The sequence below is a fragment of the Poecilia reticulata genome, linkage group LG13 (genome assembly GCF_000633615.1).
Source record: "Poecilia reticulata strain Guanapo linkage group LG13, Guppy_female_1.0+MT, whole genome shotgun sequence".
Taxonomy (NCBI): domain Eukaryota; kingdom Metazoa; phylum Chordata; class Actinopteri; order Cyprinodontiformes; family Poeciliidae; genus Poecilia; species Poecilia reticulata.
The window spans coordinates 4,917,411-4,938,169 of record NC_024343.1 but is presented as its reverse complement, the minus strand read 5'-3'; the positions used below and the strand labels follow the sequence as shown (position 1 = coordinate 4,938,169).

Below are 20,759 nucleotides of genomic sequence, written 5' to 3'. Positions count from 1 at the left end.
AATGTGTTACTCCAAAACAAAATAAAATAGGTCACAATGAATCATTCATCTTGTTGGGCCACTTTTGAAATCAACAGCATCGTTAACTACTGAATTCAGAGTCGTACAGTGGCTTCAAGTACTGATCAAATCCAGAAGTTATGATCAGAAGAGATACTCACAGGCAAACAAAACAATCTTGTGACAACAATGTAGGGCAGAATAAAGCAAATGAACACTTTTCATAATTCCTAAAATGATTGAGATTGCTCTTAAATCACTTCCTTTAAGATAAATGTGTTATTTTTCTTTAAAGAAAAATCTTGTCAGTCTTTGGCCACAACAAAAGAGCATCTGGAGATGCAAGACTGACATTTCAAAGCGATAACTTCATAAAAGACATAGCCTACAGCCATTACACTCCCACCAATCCTTGATATAAAAAAAAAAATTCCCTTCTCACCCTCTGCGGGTGGTCTCTTTCATCCTCTGAGCTCGGGTCCTCTACCAGAGGCCTGGGAGCTTGAGGGTTCTGCGCAGTATCTTGGCTGTGCCTAGAACTGCACATTTCTGGACTGAGATGTCTGATGTTGTTCCTGGGATCTGTTTTAGCCTCTGCTCCAGTTTGGGGGTGACTGCTCCGAGGGCCCTGATGACCACAGGCGCCACTGTGGTCTTCACCTTCCAGGTCTTTCCCAGTTCCTCTCTGAGGCCTTGGTATTTCTCCAGTTTCTCGTGCTCCTTTTTCCTGATGTTGTAATCACTTGGTATTGCTCCACGGCTTTCCTCTGTTGTTTATCCACCACCTCAATGTCCGGTTGGTTCGCCATTACCATTACATATATATATATATATATATATATATWTWTTTTTTTTTTTTTTTTTTTTTACTGATTCTCCAGCAACTCACCATCACAATTTTACGACAAGTACTTCGATTTAAATCAACTAGGCATGAAAACTGAAAAAGCGGACAGAAAACCCCGTGGGCGACGTATTATCTGTCTGGGAATGGGAAGTCAGATGATGATGCCAGATGAGAATTAATGCCCAGTAGATTTTTTTTTCTTTTGCATTAATTGCTCTGTGCCCTAAACATTTTCATCATTCATCTCTTCTTCCATGTCCATTTAAGCAATAATCCTCAGATCATATAAGTCAGACAATATCTATCATTATCTATCCGGCCGCAGAGACGGAAAATAGGACTCGGTATCTCTTTAACCCCCAGCTGTCAAATTGATGTGATCCTGTACAGCCCTGGGTCATGCTTTGTAGTCTTTACAATGTCTGAGTCTGGCCAGACTCGCTGTGTAATCCTACAGAGGATTTAAAAAGACAAGAACGCTTCACCCTCATAATGATGCCTTGAATATGTGTTCATATCCAATAATTTATTATGTTTTATTAGGACTGAATGTGACAATCTGATACAAAGCAGTGCATCAAACTAAAGTGAAAGAAACAATAATAAATGGTTAGGAAATCATTTCCGTTAATTTTTTTTTTTTTATCAAAACAACTAAAACTCAATAAAATTGGATGTGCAGCATCTATGAACAGCAGTTTTTAAAGTCTTGCTAGAGATTTTAAGTTCAGGTCTGGACTCAGGTTGGGTCATTCTGTGGTATAAAAATACCTTCATCTAAAACGTGGGAATCGAAACCATTTTCATTTCAGGTCAAGATCCAGAATGTCCTCAAAAGGCCCACTGTGGCAGAATGTATTGATAAAACTATCCAATGACAAACGGTTCAACTAAATGGCCGTCTCTGCATTGAATGGGTTCCTCTTGAAAATAAATAAGATTAAACATCTTTTCACCTTGATGTAATTTGGAGGAAAAAAAGATACATTTTGATATATTTTTTTCCTTTCATTTCACAGATATGCAGAAAATATTAAAACACAACAAAATACACTTAATGGTTTTAAATATGACTATTGGTAACGCAAGAACATGCACACTGAAAAACGAGAACAGGCGGTCCGACTTAGAAATATTACGCTAATTCGACACAAGTAATCAAATTAACTTCAACCAAGTCCATTGCTAAAGTTTTCTAGATTGTAAATGTAAACAAAGTAAGTTTGACCAACTTCACTCAATTACTTGTCACTAAACACATATTTTAAAAGTTGGAACTCCTTTCTCTTTTTGTAAGTGTGTCTTATTTGCTTGTGTCTTCAGTGTTTGTGGCTGATCCACTGAATCCATGTGTGTAAAAAGAAAAAACAAAAAAAACAACTCATCATCTCTGTAGGCGCAGAGCATAGAGGAGATCAAAGCTTTGTGTTGGCAAAGAGACCGAAGCCAATTCAAACACATTTTAATAAGGTAGGTGATGAAGAAAGCCCTTCCTCACTTAGATCCGTCTAAGGAGACTAAAACACAGAGCACCTGGTGTGACATTATCAGTGACACTGGTTTTTATTCAGCTGTCATCCTCAATCAGAAAAAGCCACACACAAAAAAATAAAATAAAATTTAAAAAAAATCAGGAGTAATGTTTTGATTCTTTTAAGCTTCTGTAAAACATCTCTCTATTTTTAACAGTACTAGAGGTAAGTTGAACGGACGACACTGCGTAGTTTCTACATGATTTATTCATATCTACATACATTTATATTCACTGGCATCTGCCCGGTTCTTCATGCACTATTCATGCGTCGGAAGGCGCCCGTGCCAAAACAACGTGGCAGCCGATTCAACTGTGATGCAACACAAGGAGCGCGGCAATCAGACAACAACACAATGGGTCTGAATGGAGAGGATGGTTCCGGCGGTCGCCTCTTGCGACCTGAAGGGTGATTGTGTGCAGAGGTTTAATCATGATTGTGCTTCAGCTTTGGTTGGCTGGCTGGCTCTGAATCGCATAAATAACACATGATTAGTGAAAACGACCGACGGTGAATTTACCCACAGTGCCTCTAATAAACAAGATTTCTGAAGGTTCAAAGTGACGGTTTTTGCTCATCCTGGAAATGTTTTTGATGCATAAACATGAGTATCTGCTCCGTGTGATGTTATAAATAGCACGAGCACGGAAAATGATCGCCATGCAACCCGATTGTCAGCAATGCCTGCGTTGGAAAATGGCCTGCTCTGTGACAGAAAAGGGAAAACCTGTCGATTAAAGTAGGAAAAGTTGGATAAGGTAGAGGAAAGATGCTTTATTTTTTTGGCATTTAGGTTCCTTAAATGTCACAAAAATGACAATTTCACACCAAATTGTTTGTTCCACCTTACCAGTTTGGGAGAGTCTGCATTTGTGCGGCACGGCCACGGTGCCTCCGATGTGGTAAATGTTACACGCCAGGAGGGAAGCCCCGGAGGATTTTTCGACGGAGCCGTAGAAAAAGGTCGATCGCACTTTTCTCTTCGACAAAACCGCGCGACTGAAAAGCGAAGAACAGATTTCACCCATTTCTTGATCAGGACGCGCAGAGAACAACCAGAGTTCGGGTCAGTCCCAGTACGCAGCAGGAGCAGCTGCGGATGAAGTTGAAACCATCAGCTTCAGCTCTGACTTCAGACTTGACTGAATTCAGACTTCAACTGTGGAGAAAACACTTCAAAACTCCTGCTGTTCATCTTCCTCTTCCCCTGTGATCTGATCTGCAGCGGCGCCTTCGTCTGTTTGGAAACACACACACACATGTACACACGTCTACCTTTCTGGTCATCTGTTCTCCACTCCCACCTCCTGTTTTGCCATCCACTTCTCTCTGATGTTCGCAGCTCTCTCAGAACATGTGCAGCTGTGGCCGCTGCCGCAGCGCAGATTTAGAAAGCGCGATTTAACAGCTCTGTTATTGTTGTTTGTTGCGTGATTATGGGAAGGGAATGGGGCAGCTTACCGGGTGGGTTCATTCAGGTCAACCAGTGGAATACGGGGATAAGAACGATGACATAACATTCATAATAATGCACTACCAGAAGTAAGATTTAATGGCTGGGCATGTGGGATGATGCGTGTCTGCTTGTGTGATAACAGACGAGTCAATCAACGCACATCTGGCTGTATTTCGTGTAACGCTCCCCTGATTCACAGAGGCCTTTTTTTTTGGTCTGTTACAGTTTGTCTGTACACAGTGTGACTGCAAAATGATAGAAGACCTGAGTTAAGTTGTTTTTTTACAAGGCATTTCAGTTGATGCGGCTACTTTCATTTCCAACAAGGGCAGGAGTGATTAATCGCGATTAATCAAGTAATTTATTAATCAATAGCCAATTGATTAATTGATTAATAAATTACTTTCACACCCGTTTCACCCTCTAAATTTTCTGTTTACATATGGACACTGGACTTCAAATTTGAACAATGAAAATTATAATTATTATATAATTATAATCTCCAAAAATCCAATACCAGTCTAAAACACCATACATGTTGCACATTGATGGGGAAAAGTCCTACATCCACACGATTTGTGTCTGATGGATTTGTTTCTAATCTGTAAAGTTTCTTATGGCAAAATCTGTTTGAAAAGAAGAGGTACAATAACGATACTATAAATGTTTAGTATTTTACACCATGCAGTTTCCTGCAAATAAAATGGCCGACTTGTGTTAAGGAGACATAGGTTATTTGCTGCCGCTCTTCAAAACATAAAAACCATACCTGAAGAGGAGAAACTGATGAACATGGTACAAATACATGCAATTTATTAAGAAATGTAAACCTGATATAGTCTCGTTTTAGACTACTTTTGCATTGCATTATTGTAAAGCAACTGAAGTTTCTGAAGCTTATAAAAAACAGAAATGTCTTCCAAAACTGGGATTCCAATTTAGAAAGTTGCATAAACAGCAGTATTACCTAATACTGCAGAATATGTGATTTAATCTCCAACTCACATAATTTTTTTTATTATTAATCTTATCTTTTGTATATCACAAATACACCACTGCTCAAGAAACAAAAGCAAAAGTCACAGCAATAACCTTAAATTGCTGCTTAATCTCATGCTATGCTATGCACATGCTTAGTCTGTGCTGGTGAAGATTTTCTTAACCCAGCACATCTAGAGCTTAAAATGGCTGACACAACAGAGGACTTCATAGATCTCTCCTGATTAATTCAGACTTTTTACCACTTGGGAGCTCCCATAGTCAGGTTATAGGCAGACGATTGAAAGTCCAATCTTATTTAGATACAACAAAATCCAATATGGCATCTGAACTTTCACACAAAAAACTTTTCATTTCATCTTCTGTCCAATTGTATCTTGTATCGATTACCACACAACCTCTTTTAGGGCAGAAGACACAGCTATTTCTGGAAGCATAGACAGTTTTAAGGAAGTACATCGTTATCATGTTGCGTTACCGGTACGCCTAGTCACTAAATCCAACCGGTTTCCCCACCACGCAGCCAGAATGAAGTAAAACTCAGTGTGGCATCACAAATGCCAACTTCCTAGATAAATGGAACAGCAGGAGGCAATAATGTCAGACATCAAATGACTAATGAATGGCTAACTTATTGAAAAAGCAGTTTTTAAACAATTAAAATAACTTCCTAACAATAATGAATCGCTTTGACTCCTTCCAGTCTGGTTTTCGTGCTCACCACAGCACAAACATCAAACAGCTGCAGCTGATCCAGAATGCTGCTGCTTGGGTTCTCACTAAAACCAGGAAGATAGAGCACATAACGCCAGTTTTAAAGTCCCTACACTGGCTCCCTGTAGCTCAAAGAATAGACTTTAAAATACTGTTGTTAGTTTATAAATCACTGAACGGTTTAGCACCACAATACATTAAAGATCTTGTTGTTACTGTACCAACCGTCTAGACCCCTCAGATCTTCTGGTTCTGGTCTGCTCTGCATCCCCAGAACCAGAACCAAACGAGGAGAAGCAGCATTGAGCTTCTATGCACCACAAATTTGGAACAAACGTCTAGTAAACTGTAAAACAGCTGAAACACTGGGTGCCTTTAAATCTCAACTTAAAACCCACCTGTTTAGAGTTGCTTATGGCTAAATTAGGTTTAGAGTGCGGGTTTTGATGTCTTTGATGTTTTTAATGTTTTTATCTTTACTTTTCATCTAGTTATTAACTTCTTTTTATTTCTCTTTCACACTGTCTATGTAAAGCCCCCCGGAAAACGTCCCAGTTAAATGAATCTATAACTAGGGGTGTGAGAATCCTTGTTACATGACATGTTAACTAAACTCTGAGGTGTGAGACGTTTAACTGAAGTCCTACAAGGGATGCGGGTTTTAATGTTTTTATCTTTTTTAACTTTTTTTTTTCTAAAAAAAAAAATTCTCTTTGTCTTTCTAACTATTTATTCACTGTCACATACTGTTTTTATTTTAATTATGTAAAGCACTTTGAAATCCCTTGCTGCTGAAATGTGCTATACAAATAAAATTTGATTTATTGATTGATTAATGGACTCTTCTGTGAAAGGGCACCATCAGGAATTTCACCTGTAGCTCCACAATCTCAACTGTACCAGGTAGTTAGACGTAACCCTGGGTTGTCACCTCATTCTGTGTTTTTTGCTTAAATATTCCCACTGATTATTAATTACAAATTATACAAAAATGTGCTCACTTTTACTTTTTTCACCCTTAGTCATAATTGGGCAACACAGCATCAGGAAAATAATTGCAATAAAAAAAATTTAAGAAATGTGATCATATTGATCTACATCAGACGTCTCCCACCCATCTCCTCATAGCCCACTGACCTGCATCAATCAATCAATCAATCAATCAATCAATCAATCAATCAATCAGCTTTATTTATACCAATAGACAGATTTGGTTAACAACCATAAATATAAATATAACATGATTCAAAATGGCCCTGGAGTTCAATACTTTGAAATATTAAAAACCACAAAAACAGTTTAGAAAAGCAGACTCAAATACAGTATCCTCTTTAGGACAAGCTTCAGAAATAAAATAAGATAAAATAAACTAAAGCTAGCATTACAATATTAATATTAAAAATACACTAAATTGAATTTTGAAAGCTTATGCCAAATTACGTGCAAGAAGAGCATTTATGCATATCGTTTGACGAGTTATAGTTGACTAATTATTGTATTGAAGCCCTCCTTTGCAAATGAGATATGGAGATTGTGATTCAATATATTGTTCAAATTCAGTTTTTAAAAAGTGACCTGTCCAGAGCGTATCCCGCCTCTCGCCGACCTGATGACCAGGAAGGAAAAGTGTTTTTAGATAATGGATGGAATGGAGAAAGATGAGAGTAGATTGTTTCAAATGTACAGTTTAGTTTTGTTCTACACAGATGTGTCATATATAGTTGAACTAAAATCTAAGATGCATAATTTGACTTGAATGGAAACGGTTCTTAGGAGGATTGTGCTTTGAACAGGATCAAATTTTTAACATAAAAACCTGAGGCACACAAATTGTGTCAGAAGTATAAAAGTTTAATGCAAATCTACAAACATAAAGAGAACTGTCACTTTGGGGGGTTTGTTATCTCTGCAGGTATGATAATCCCATGTTTCAATATAATTCTCCTTACGCTGCAAAGGAGACATTTCCTTTAATGGGCTAAAGGGAAAATGTTATTTATTTATTATTGTTAGCCACGGATTATATCACCACGCCGAGGTAATAGATGAGAAACTCCAAATTGTACCTCCTGTAATCCGATAATGAGTTTATCGGGAATATTGGCCTGAATTTGAGATTACGACATCCAGTCCTCTTCCTGTTCAACTGTTCCTCTAAGGACACTAGGCAGCTTATAAAATTTAATTAGTCAGGCGCACAGCGCTGTGACAGATGATGACTTCTGGATAAATGCGTAGGAGAAATCAGGCCCTTCCATGGTGGGAGGAACTCTGCTGCACATTTGTGACAGTACTTAGCCAACCCCTTGACAAAAGTGGAATTGTGTCACTCGCTCAGCCAGCAGGATGCAGCACACAGCGACTGAAGGATGGTCATATTTTATCATCATGTCATAAATTATAAAACAGGTTGATTAAGTGTCATTATTTTAAGTTCAGCTTGCCCTCTTTATTTTCTACATTTGAGATGAAAGGTTTCCCAGCATGCAGGAAATAAGCAGTAGATCACATGATTCAATCTGTTGTCAGTCGGTGTGGTCCAGAAGACTATTTAATTTAACCACCTAATTCTAGACTGGACAAGGACCTTTATTTATCTTGTGACCAGGCACTCTGGAGAAGATTACAATCCTTGGGCTGCTAAGTCTCCTAATTCTGATCAATAACCACCATCTGCATGCCGACTGGTTATTCAGGAAGGATGCTAGGGAAAAGTTGCCTTTGTCTTTAAAGTATGAATGTAAACTTGTAGAATTTGCTAAAAAAAAAATTACCAAATGCTTTGAGCCTAAGATTGATCTTTTTTGGCAACTTCAGATGAGTTTTGGTATAAAACACCATATTAGTTTGTAGAAAAGCATGTTTCACCCGTTTCCAGAAAACAGGAATTTGGTCATTATTGAGTTTTTAAAAATCAGAACCATATGGTCAAATCAATACAGGAAGGTTCACTGGACGGTAAAACAATTTTCTTCCATTATCCTCTTTATACAATACATCAAAAATACTTTAAAATGTGCAAATAAACAGCAAGTTTAATTCAGTTTTTGAATTAGAAAATAAAAACTAGATTTTTATTTTTTTTGAAAATAAAACCTATTGCCTAAAATGCTATAAAATATTCCTTTTAGCAAAGGACTTTGAGTAGAAACTTTAGTATAAGTAGAAACTTATAGAAAAAGTTGTTTTTTCTCTTAAATGCAAAATGTATATATGTTTTTTATAGGTTTTGGCTTTACTGCTCTGAGTCTGTTCTTTCAGCAAATGGCTTTTTTGGAGTCAGTATCCTCCAAAATCATTGGACAATGATTAATCGTTTAGTGAATAAGTTGACGATTATTTCAATAATCGATTCATCGTGATTAATCTGATTAATTGTTTGTGGAAAAATTGTTATTTCCTAACAACAACTGCTGTTAGGAAAGAACAACAGTTGTTGTTCTTTCCTAACAGTTGTTGTTATTTCCAACAACTGTTAGGAAATAACAACAGTTATTGTTGTTATTTCCTAACAACAATAATAAGCTCAAATTTAAGTAAAGTATTTTTTTATTGTTAAAGTAACTTAATTATTTGTTGTTGATTTTTTTTAAATTAAAAACTAGTACTGCAATAAAATATACTTGTTTAAAAGCTGTTTCCACACCAGGGCTGTCAACAGACGCACTACATGTGTGCAAAAAATCCTTAATGAGGAGTTTTGCATCTCGGCTGAACTCACAACTCATCAGTGCAGTTCTGTGCACTGTCATTTTTATGCAATAAAAAAAAAACCCTGCTCTTTACCTTTCACACCTAAAGGGATTTATTAAAATATAGACCAGTTTATAGCACACTAATGATGCTAAAACAGAGTGAGGAGAAAATATTTTTAAAATACACACCACTCACCTATTAGAAACATAAAAGGTTCAGAAATGATGGAGCAAAAAGAGAGAAAGACGCGCTCTTATCTCACGGCTACTCGCTTTTGCCTAATTAATCCCGCTTAAGGCAGCGCTCGAGTCACCAAAACTACAAATGGTTTCCTCGGTGCCTCCAGGGGTGCAGAGTGAGGAGAGGCACCAGAATGAAAATAAACACGACAGCGCCGAACGATAATGCATTCACAAGAGATGTTACCGGAGGGGGGACGAAGGGAGGAGGTGTCCCCCTGACTGCCGCAGCGCAGCACAGACATCAAAGGAGCAAAGTGAAGTCTGCGTGCGCTTTGGAGGACATGCGCACGTTTCATGAGCACATTATGATCGAGACTGATGCTGACTGTTCCTGCTAGGTTAAAGCTTCTCCTCTTCTCTCGCCTCGTTGCTGCGCAAAATGAGATACAGTATCTCTGGCGGCAGAGACAGACTGTCACGCAAACTGTCTGATGTCAGCGCCTTCACGTGAAACATGCAAAAGAAAGAGAGGAGGTGGCGGGGGAAGGAGGAAAAAAAGTCACGGCTGCCTCTGTGGTGCTTTAATGACACAACAGGATAGGCAGCAATGGTCAGTGTAGCAGGTCAAGAGGTCCGTGTCAACTCTGGAGGAGCTGCAGCGATCTACAGCTCGGGTGGGAAGACTCTGTCGACGGGGCAACTATTTGATGTGCATTGGACAAAGCGAAATCCTTATAGTCGATTCCAATAAAACTCAATCACCCTTAATGAAAGTCCTCTGACAGATGGAGATGTCAAGGCAAGGACAGGCAAAGCAAGAGTCGCCTTCATCCAGCTAAAAAAAAACCTGGGTCATCCGGTTCCGACTGTCCAATCCCAGTGTGACGTCAGTACCGCTGAAAACTGCAGGACAGGCAAAGCTTCCAACAGAAACAAATCCAGACGTTCCTGAACAGCTGCCTCAGAAGGATTCTCCACATTTTCTGATCAGACACTGTCTGTAACTGCGTTTCCGTTGACCAATAGAGCAAATTGAAATTACGAAAACAAATTTGCTTAATGGAAGCAGAGTAATTAAAAATAATAATATTTTTTGATAAAAAGTAACATGGGATGGTTTTTCATCTGTATCAAAATCTGAACACTTTGCAAAACTGCAAAGGAAACACTTTTCTTGCATCAAACTAGCTTGTAAACAGCAGCAACTCGCTTATTTTTACGCACAGAATCGGAGGTGGAAGCACCCTGCCAGCATGCCAAGGTGGGCCCCATATGGAGAAAAGGAGGGGTGACCAGATGGGTCCCATATGGGTTTGTCCGCGGGTTCACGGTGGCCCCTCATGGGTTTGCACATGTAGGGCCACAGCCCACATGGGCGCTACATGGTGGTGGGCCCACATGGGTTTGCCCATTTAGGGCCCACGTAGGCTGTGACCCTACATGGGCAAACCCATGTGGGGCCACCGTGGAACCTGCGGACAAACCCATATGGGACCCATATGTCAGCCCTCCTTTCCCCCATATGGGGCCCACAGAGGCATGCTGGCAAGGAAGGCAACCGAAAGAGAGGCTATCCAAAAAACACCTGGCAACGAGATCTGGAGGTAGATGTCAAAAATATGGCAGACGATAAAGAATGGCCGTAGGACAGAGCTCTACCTTTGGTGGCCCAAACCCCAGGACGGGGTGAAGGGCAAAGAGAGATTACCCAAACTGGACATTTTATTAAGAGCAGCAGGAAGTAAGGAAAGTTATAAGAAGGGAATACAGCAAGAATGACAGCAAAGCTGAACTTTTTGCTTTGCATACAAGATTCTTCTAACCAAACAGAGGCTTAAAAAAAGTCAGACACGCGTGAGGCTGATTACATTTCGTGAAAATGAAACGATAATTCCAATATTCGTGCAGAATTTTCTTTCCGTTTCCCGTGTAGATACAGGTGTTTCTCTGCCGCAGAAACCACTGAACCCTCAAATCTGAAATTTTTTCATCCTCTCGCACAGTTGGAGAATGCGTACTAGGAAATGTTTGAAGAGTGAAGAAGTGTGACGCTCCTGCGGTTAAGACGGCAGAAACAGATCGAGTAAGTCAGTGTGTGAAAAATCTCGTGTGCGCATGATGGTCCCAGGGGAGCGAGTGGGTAAGGAAAGGAAAGGAAAGGAAAGGAAAGGAAAGGAAAGGAAAGGAAAGGAAAGGAAAGGAAAGGAAAGGAAAGGAAAGGAAAGGAAAGGAAAGGANGAAAGGAAAGGAAAGGAAAGGAAAGGAAAGGAAAGGAAAGGAAAGGAAAGGAAAGGAAAGGAAAGGAAAGGAAAGGAAAGGAAAGGAAAGGAAAGCTGTAAAAAGCAGAAGTAAGGTTTTAACAGATGATAGTGTGTTCCCCTCCTGGTGATTGCTTGCAGTTTGTGCCCTACAGCTACCTCGAGGATCTGGCACAGACAACAGAATGGAGACAAATCCAAGTGAACGTGCTGAGATTCATCATCATTTGCAGCACAATAGAGACACATAAGGGGGGAAAACAGATTTTACATGGAAAAGCCATTCCCTCCATGTGGAGGAGATTAGCTGCCATTGATGATGCTCCAACCGTTTTTTTTTTTTTCCTTTCCCGATTTTTCCTATTTTCTCCCTCTTTTCGCTTTTGCATCCAGCTCATCAAGTTAGAGCATTGCCAGAACTGAAGAAACGAGTGACTGTCTTGTGAGGAGAGGCAGGCGTCAGACCTCAGTGGCTCCCAACAGAAAGCTCTGGGTAAAATGCTGACGGTTTGACACATCCCTGTTTCCTCAGGTGCCAGGGCCCCTTTGTATATTTTTTTTTTTTGACACATTGCAAAGTGGTCACTGTGAAACCCTTTCGGGACTTCTAATGTGCAATGAAACGTGGAGCTCAAACTGCCCCTGCACCGGCCCTTTTTAGAGGGGTTTTGCTGATGTCAAAAATAATCTTTTTCTCCGTCTGCCGTTTCATGTGACAGAGATGTGCGCATCATCGGTTTCTCGGCGAGCTTCACACCAAGACAGTGTGATGACCGGATATATAAATCAGGAATGGACAAATCTCCGCAAGGAGTGTGAATAATCTGGCAAACTGAAGTATTTTCAATTGGAAATATTACGACGCTTTTCTGCCCCCTAGTGCCAGGTGCAGGGGGGAGGGGGGAAGATGATTTCAGCACCAGGGACAGTTTCCCACTCCCATCATTTACATTTCTCGTATGACGGACTTTAAATCTCTTAAATTAGCAAATGAAATTCCATCAAAAATCGTCGCCTGCATCCCAAAATTTCACCTGCATCGGTTTTGCATGATGACTCCCTGATGCAAATACTCAGTCATCCAATTAACGCTCCTTTCTTCACTGTTTGTTTCTGCGCTGGTGATGAAATTCTGCACAATCGCCAGCGCAATGGGGGGTAAACTGGGCACTACAAACCTCTACCAGAAAATTGTGGAGACAGAAAGCCAAAAGGCTCACTTACCCCTCTCCAAACTCAGATTTCTGCAAACTTCAAGCTCCGCCATTTAGATCTGGAGTTGTCCCTCCGTGCGCTTTGGGCATGTTTTTTTTTCTTCTTCTTCTTTCTCTAATAATTATTCCCTATTTGTGGCAGCGGTAAAATGCCAACATACCAATGCGTCCATGATGATGAGGCGTTTCAAAAGAAGCGCGCCATGAGGACAGAGTGTCACTTTTCTTGGCCCCCCCTTTTTCTTCCAGACGCCCCCCACCCCCCTCCACCCCGCCACCCCTTAAACCTGGTTTATCCTCATCCTCCGGTCTGCGCGCAGCACATCTTCTCCCCTCATCAGGCGCAAAACGCCGCGGCGGAAAACCGATAAGCCGATTTCTCACGCGCTTCGACGGGGCTGACGAGAGACTTGGATGTTAATAAGCAACAGCTCAGGACGGGCGTGGAGAGAGAGAGAAGTGGGTGATAGAGCGCGCAAAAACGAGAAGGAAGGAAGGAGGGGAGGGGTGGCGCGGTGGGTGGACAGCTCACCAGAGTAGTGGCAATTATTGCATTTCATCTGCTTCCCAAATGTGAATTCCCTACCAGAAAAAAACATTTGGCGCCACATCCGCTTGTTTTGTTTGATTTTTCTTTCTTTCTTTTTTCTTTTTTTCTTTTTTGGCTTGAAAAATGCAACTAAAACGGCATCAATGCGCAGCGATGACCCACTTTACGCCGTCTGTCTCTTTTCGGATCTTCTTCAGTTTATGCGGGGAATTTAAACCGGCGCTCCCAAGAGAGAGAGAGAGAAAGAGAAAAAGAGAGGGACCCAACTGTGGCGTCCGCATTAAAAAAAAGAAAAAGGAAAAGCTTTTAAACTGTGTGCGGGTGCGTGTCTGTGTGCCTTTTCCAGCCAGGAGCGTATCACTCCCGGTTGAGTCATTTTCCTAATGTGAGTCTCGTCAGTCTGGAGCTCCCAGATTGCTCCTGTTCACTGGTCCACGCAGGGAAAGCCCTTTTCATTTAGAGCTGCAGGAGAGAGGAGCGTCCCAGAGGTTACCTAATCGATCAGCTTGAAACATCCCCACCAGCAAAACGCATCTGTTTCTGCCTCCACCGGTGTGGCTGTGATTTTGTTGTTTTTTCAGAATCCGATATTTGAGGATTCCCCTCTGATTGCTCTTTTCTTTCCATTTCTGACTCGTTAGAAGCACAACATCCAACGTGTTTTTCTTTGGGAGGTTTTGTGTAAACGATTCAACACAAAGTAGAGCGTGAAATGGAAAACTGGAAAGACAAACATGTGTACACTTCTCCCTTTTTTTTACAGAAATAAAAGACCTGCATGTTTTACACTGATACCCCCAAATAAAAATACAGTTATATAGGTTTTTTTTTTGAGGGAAGTATCTGGTAAAGTCCATCACAATCTCATTAAAAATACAGAGGGAAAAAAAATACTAAACACATCTGTGAAGGAGCTGCAGAAATCCACAGGTCAACAGGTTGGCTTCTTAGCGTCAAGAAGAATGCCACTGCTGAAAGAAATAAGTTTTGTTTGCAGTTTGGCACAAACAAAGCCACAGCAGACACACAAAATGTTTTGGTGCTCAAGTCAGATAACGGCAAAGAAGTTAAAAGCCATTTTTGTTAAACATAAAATACCATGTTTGGGGTGAACCAACACATCACATTACTCTGTAGACATACCCCAATGAGACATGCATCATTCTGTGGAGATTTTATTTTTTATTTTTTTAGCAAGGACAGAGAAGACAGTCAGACAGTCAATAAGATTTTGAAACTGCTGTTTCCATCAAATCTGACTGAGCATGACATTTAGACTTTTAGAGGGGTTGAATGCAAATGTGTAGAAGACCACAAGTGAAAGCCATGAGTCGTTTTCTGTCTGCTTCAAACTAATTTTACACCAGTAAAATTATCTTCATTTTGCTGCAATTTGAGAAAAATGTGAAAACCTCAATGGGTGTGAGCGAGGCGAGATGCTGTGTGTTCACAGCTACCTAAAAGTCAAAGTTCACTACCCATGACTGGTTTATGGACCATGACCAAAGCAGAACCATTCAGCCAGTTTGAATTTCAAAAATGAACAGAGGAATGCACTGGGATTAGGCAGGTCTGGGGGAGAAATGAAGTGAGAGGAAAGTCATGTGGGGGAAAAAAAGACACAGAAAAAGAGAGAAACACATGTTTACTGAAACGGTCCTTGGCTGACATGAAAGAACCGGCTGCCAGGGAAATGAGGGATGCAGACAGATCGGGAAGGGTTGCAAAGATACAACTCTCTAACAGCTGCGGGGTGATTTACTTAACCCAAATGCTGGGTTTGTGTTTTTTGGACAGAACTGAAGTTGTTTTAGCAAAACAGTAGGTGAAAACATTTTGACCCAGTTTGTTGGAGTAGAAAGGAAAGCTGGAGAATTGAATGGTGCAGAGGTTTGGTGGAGTGATGATAAAATAAAATATGGTAAAACATGCTTTATGAATATGCTATGGTACTTACAATAATTAGTTCAATTATGTCAACATCAGTTGATTGTGTCAATTATTTTAAGCCGACAATAGAGAATGAGTGCATTAGTGTTTCACCTGCTAATTAGTGCAATCCAGCGTTACCGTCACACTTTGACCAAAGAACTGGTCATAATGTCAATGATATCATAACAATAGGCTTTTACCCGCTCAGCAATTAGAGTGAGCTGAAGTTTGCCATGTTCAGACTTCATATTTTGGCAAAACAAATTGGTCATAAATGTAATATAGGCATGCAACATTATGCAGTGCTAAATGTTCCCCATAACAACAGTTCTCTCCGGATATTCCAGCTTTAACTTTTACTAGCTTAAAATTGCGTTAAGTAACCTTTATTTCAAAAAATATATGTGTTTTTGACTATTTGTTAAAGCTGTCTCAATGTCCTGACAGTACAATAGAATACAAAAATCTGTGAAAAGATCAAGCTCCTCTGCCTTCTCGCTGTGGTCCTATAGCCATCTGCAGAAATACACCGCTCAGTCAAAAAACAACCAATCAGAGCTGGAAGGAGGGTCTTAGCGTGGTCAATCACTCTGGTGTATGTGCTGTTCACAGCTCTCTGCTATGCTACAGTTAGTTCCCCGTGACCCTGCCTGTCGTGAATGTGCAGGCTAGTTATCATGGCTGCCGATGACGGCAGATAAACAGTTCCCGTGTAACTGCAAGTTGTTTCTCCACCATCAGCACATTGATCAGCGCGTACATGAGAGTGGTTGACAGCACCAAAACCTTCCTTCTGGTTCTGACTGATTGTTTCTGACCGGGACCAAGAAGCAGCCCTAATGAAAACCATGGTTGTTAGCTTCTGCTGTAGAGCCAAGACAGTTTCCACTGTGCATATTAATATATATTATATGACGATTGAACTATAAAAATAGTCATTTCTTTTATGGAATCACAAGTATTTGTGTATTTTAACTATTCAAAGGTGGTTGGGCGTTCATGGACCTGCCTAGCGTGTACCTAGGGTGTACCTCACATTCCTATCACTAACCCCAAGATTAACACAAATGTCACTTTTTTAATAAGTCAGATCAAAGGTAAGTATTTTGTAAAGTGCCTCAAGTTGGTATCAATAATCTGAATTGAATTGAAATAATACCTATAAACCCATCTGCCCCAAAAATGAAAAAAATAAAATAAAATTACAATATAACAAAAACTTCGGTTGTTTTTGGATGCAAGAATTAAGAGATTTACATTAAACTGGACCTTTAAATCATAACACAGTAAATGCATTTAATAGGATTGCAATTAAAATAATGGATTGTTACATAATTGTTGTTTATTAGAGCAAATACATGTATCAAAATCAGTAAGCCAATTGTTTTTACTTCATCATAATCCGTCCAGAGAACATTTTAATTGTAATAAGTTTGTTTAAAATGCAAAATATTATATATTTTAATATATATAAGGAGGGTCTTGGATTATTTAGTATCCATAGGGATACTAAACAATCTTTCATTATATATACTTATAATGACACTTTATTTATTTATTTATTTATTTATTTATTATTGGAGCCTTGCAACGAAATTTCTTTCAATTTGTACATTTTTAGATGTACTGTTGAATGACAATAAAATCTGTCCATGTCTAAAATGTGGTAAAAGAAGTGGCAAGGAAACAGACGGCGCTTTAATCTGATGAACTCATCCCCTGCAGAAGAGCACAGAGGCTCTTGAGCCAGTGTTTCTTTTTTCTACCTTTGAAAGCACATAAAAGATGGTCGCTGTCTAGGTGAGGCAATAAAAGGTCTGTCTGCAGTGGGCGTGACAGCCCACAGAGACACGCCAACTTATCAGATTTTCCACGGATTTATCCGGTGGCTTGGTCAGCAGGAAGTCTCACTGTGTCAAAACCTTCAGCTCAAGATCACGCTGATCCCGTAAAACATCTGGATTTAGCTCAGCTTTCAGGGGATAGGAGAGTTTAGAGAAGGGCGGGGGGGAAATCCAGTGTTTTTCTATCCAGTAGAACATTTAGCACAGCAGGGCGTATAAATGCTCCAGATGATGTGACCAGATGGTAACTAGAAGGGTAATCCATTATGTTTTACAAGACAACAAAAGTGGAAATACTCAGAAATAACAACTGTTCTTAAAATAAAAGCAAGAAATACAAGCATTCGTAAGTTAACTATGTTATTTATGTGCATATTTACTCCCATAATGCATTGATGCAGTTGTATTGGTTGTGTTGCGATATTTAAAAAAGCTGATTATCAAACACAAACATGTCACAGAGTCTCCCTCTAGTGTTCATTCCTTGTACATATGATGGTATCAGCCTGGTTTCTGGTTTGTGCTGCATGCATTTGATGGTGTGTGCCTCTTGATATTTACCCTGAAAGACGCTGTTGTCTGTGAGGAAGTGCCGCCGGTACTGTGGCTCTCCTTTCCTGTTCACCACCCGGGAGCTCATGGCCAGAGGAAGAGGAAGGAAAACAAATCACCTACCTATGAAGGAGAAGAAAAAATAAGTATTTTAATGTGCTGCTGCAGAACGATAACGGGGCATAAAAAATGTAATTTCATGCTAAACAGATTTAACTTATTTGCATTGAAGGGAGGAGTTAAGTTATACCCTTCATTCATTCCGCCTTCTCCCCTCCCTTTCTCTCCACAGGTGTTCTCATTTGTCTTTCTTTCTTTCCATCAGAGCTCCAGGTTTTTTCCGCTTTGTCCTCCTGATTTCTTGTCGTTACTGATCCTCCCACAGCCAGCACTCTGTGATTCCCCACCTGTTGCTCATCTGTCCACTTGATTTAAAGCTTCAAATCAGCGCCGTCTCTATCTCTCAGAAGCACACCCGCCGGAGGTGCTCCGCTCTGGGAAGGGTCGGAGCCTCCGGGATATTTATTGCCGTCTGGTACCCGGCGACTTGGTGAGGGGTTACCGTTGAACACGCAGAGGTTAGGGGTCAAGTATTCTTGAGGTGAAAGTATTTTCCTTTGACCCTGCCACCGCATTACTTTGAACCATGCCTGTAATGTAAGCTATGGTTGGTTTTACAACAACTAACGCTATTTTTTTCTCCACCTTTGTTGCACTGGATTGTTTATTGCATCATTTACATTTTTTTAAAGGGGCGGTATTATGTGTAATCCAGCCACATAGTGCCATTTTATAGCACAGTTAAGTAACTATATTACCTTCAGTTGTTATAAAGTTGCTGTGTATATCAAATATGACTTAAAAGAAATCTGACTTTGTAATTTAACACCTTGAAATTGGGCCTCTGTCTCTTTAAGAAAATCCTGCTCTTTCCAACACCCCGCATTCAGGAAATCATCACAACATTGCTCTTCTACTAATCCTTTGTTTTACCAGAGTTTAACTAAGAAATAGCTTGTATAATGAGCTCAGCGTAGTTCCACCAGAGGTTTGCTAATTGCTGCTGGCTAGTCTGAAGGAGTTAAGTAAGGGATGGATGCTCTGTGAGCCAGATGCTCTGAAACTTGACAACCGCAGCTCCAAGGAGGAGCTTCGTCCTGGAAATCAGCACCAGGTCCACACAGGCATTTTGCACAGTTGAATGGTTGCCATGGGAGATTCAAGGATTTCTCAAACATGCATAAAAAATAAAAGCAAATCCATGTATTTTTTAAAGAAGGAATAACATTAGAACATAATGTAAAGCTATTAAAAAAGGATATTACATTGCGCTGCATCTTTAAAAAAAAAACCCAAATAAATCCACAATCTCCAAAGTATTTTATTGGGATTTAATGTGAATGACCGACACAAAGTAGAATCTGTAATTGTGAAGTGGAAAATGATGCAAGTTCTCAAAATTAATACTTGGTCCAGCTACCTTTCGCTGTATTATATTTCCAGTCTTTTGGAGTATGTCTGACTTAGAAGCTAATATTTTTGCCTGTGCTACATTGCAAAATGCCTGAAAGCCATTCAGATTGTGAACATCAATTTTAAGACTTGCCACAGATGAAATTAGATTTAGGCTTGGGCTTTGAATGGGCCATTATAACACATGAAACTAAACCAAAGCACATAAAGGTCGACTAAACCACTCAGTTTCAGCTCTGGTGTTTGTTGTGCTTCAACATGATTACCCTCCACCCCTGCATCAAAGCTTTTCAGCTCCATCTTCTTATCAACTCTGACATGTTTCCCGGCAAAGAAAAGCATCCCACAGAGGTGATGCTGCTTCCTCCATGTTTCACCATGGAGATGTTTTCCACTGCACAATTTTCCATGTTGGAAGATGAAACCACATTTTGATCTCATCTGAGCCTTCACAGGACAGTTTACAATAAGATCTAAAAAAAAAAATTACACACGGATGGACTGTCTTCAATCATTAGTTGGTTCTGAAAGGATTTAGAGAATATTTAATAGCATCTGAATGCCACACTTTTCAGATAATTTTTTGTAAAATATGTTTGAAACACATTTATCCTTTTCCTTTCACTTCACAATTTAGCTCTAGGCTGTTTGGTAGGGAAAGTTATGCCAAGCACTAGATGACTGCTGTATACTTAAAACTATGTTTTAATAATTTATTTTCTTGCAAATATTATATTTTGAATGGTAGCTGCAAGATTTAAACTTGAAACACAGAGGGTTAAAAATTGATGTATGTGCCTTAATGAATTCCACACCAAGTCAAAAAAAAAAATCTTGTTTTTAGTTTCTGTTCTAACTGGAAATAAAAAAAAAGAATAGCACAAACCTAAAGAGATAGAAAGCCACTGGATCTGGTCATAAAAGTCGGCTGCTGCTCATGAGTCTCAGCGTCTCCAAGCTGCTCTGGAGACACAGAGAACGGCCCCTTGGGCCTCACAGCTTAATTATAGAGCAATCTCTATAAATGACTTTATGTTTTCATAACAGAGTCCAAATTAAAAGTAGGAGTTCAACATAAGAAGCAGAGCACTGGACACATTGTTTCCTGGAGATTTAACGGCACTTGTTGGCTGTGATGCAGATAATTAAGAGGCAGATAGTTAAAAAGAGACATGATCTGTAAAAAGTTCAGGAGTTTGATTGAACTGGGACCAAAATTTCTTTATGGACTCTTAGTACGTATGTGACAATCACTCAGACTCGTTCAGCGTATGTCATTTTTGCGCACATTAATCTCAGTTTCCGTAAATGTAACCCTCGACTCAAAAGGCTAAAAGGGGCAGTCCGCAGCCGGCAAGTAAAGCCATGACATGGCTGAAGTCTCAGGTGTCACCTCTACAGTGAACAAAGAGGAGTCAAATCAGGTGATAATAAAACTAAATGATTAACCAGGATCTCTCCTTTGTTCATTAGATTCATGCAAACTTATGCAAACACAGCTTCTGAATTT

The 20,759-nt window shown here is 39.9% G+C and overlaps 1 protein-coding gene across 6 annotated transcripts in view; it reads right to left on the bottom strand.

Moving 5' to 3' along the window:
- The window catches only part of plch1 (phospholipase C, eta 1), a 73,967-nt gene that overhangs the window by 46,830 nt on the left and 6,378 nt on the right, over positions 1–20,759 (bottom strand). For 2 of the 6 annotated variants that reach the window (XM_008425056.2, XM_008425057.2), the window contains exon 1: positions 3,230–3,723. In XM_008425056.2, coding sequence (XP_008423278.1) covers positions 3,230–3,407 — 178 coding nt within the window. In that variant the 5' untranslated portion in view covers positions 3,408–3,723. Of the gene's footprint in view, positions 1–3,229; positions 3,750–12,908; positions 13,161–17,785; positions 17,900–20,759 lie in introns of those variants that run through there. The other 4 variants (XM_008425058.2, XM_008425059.2, XM_008425062.2 and 1 more) reach the window with 4 other exon arrangements.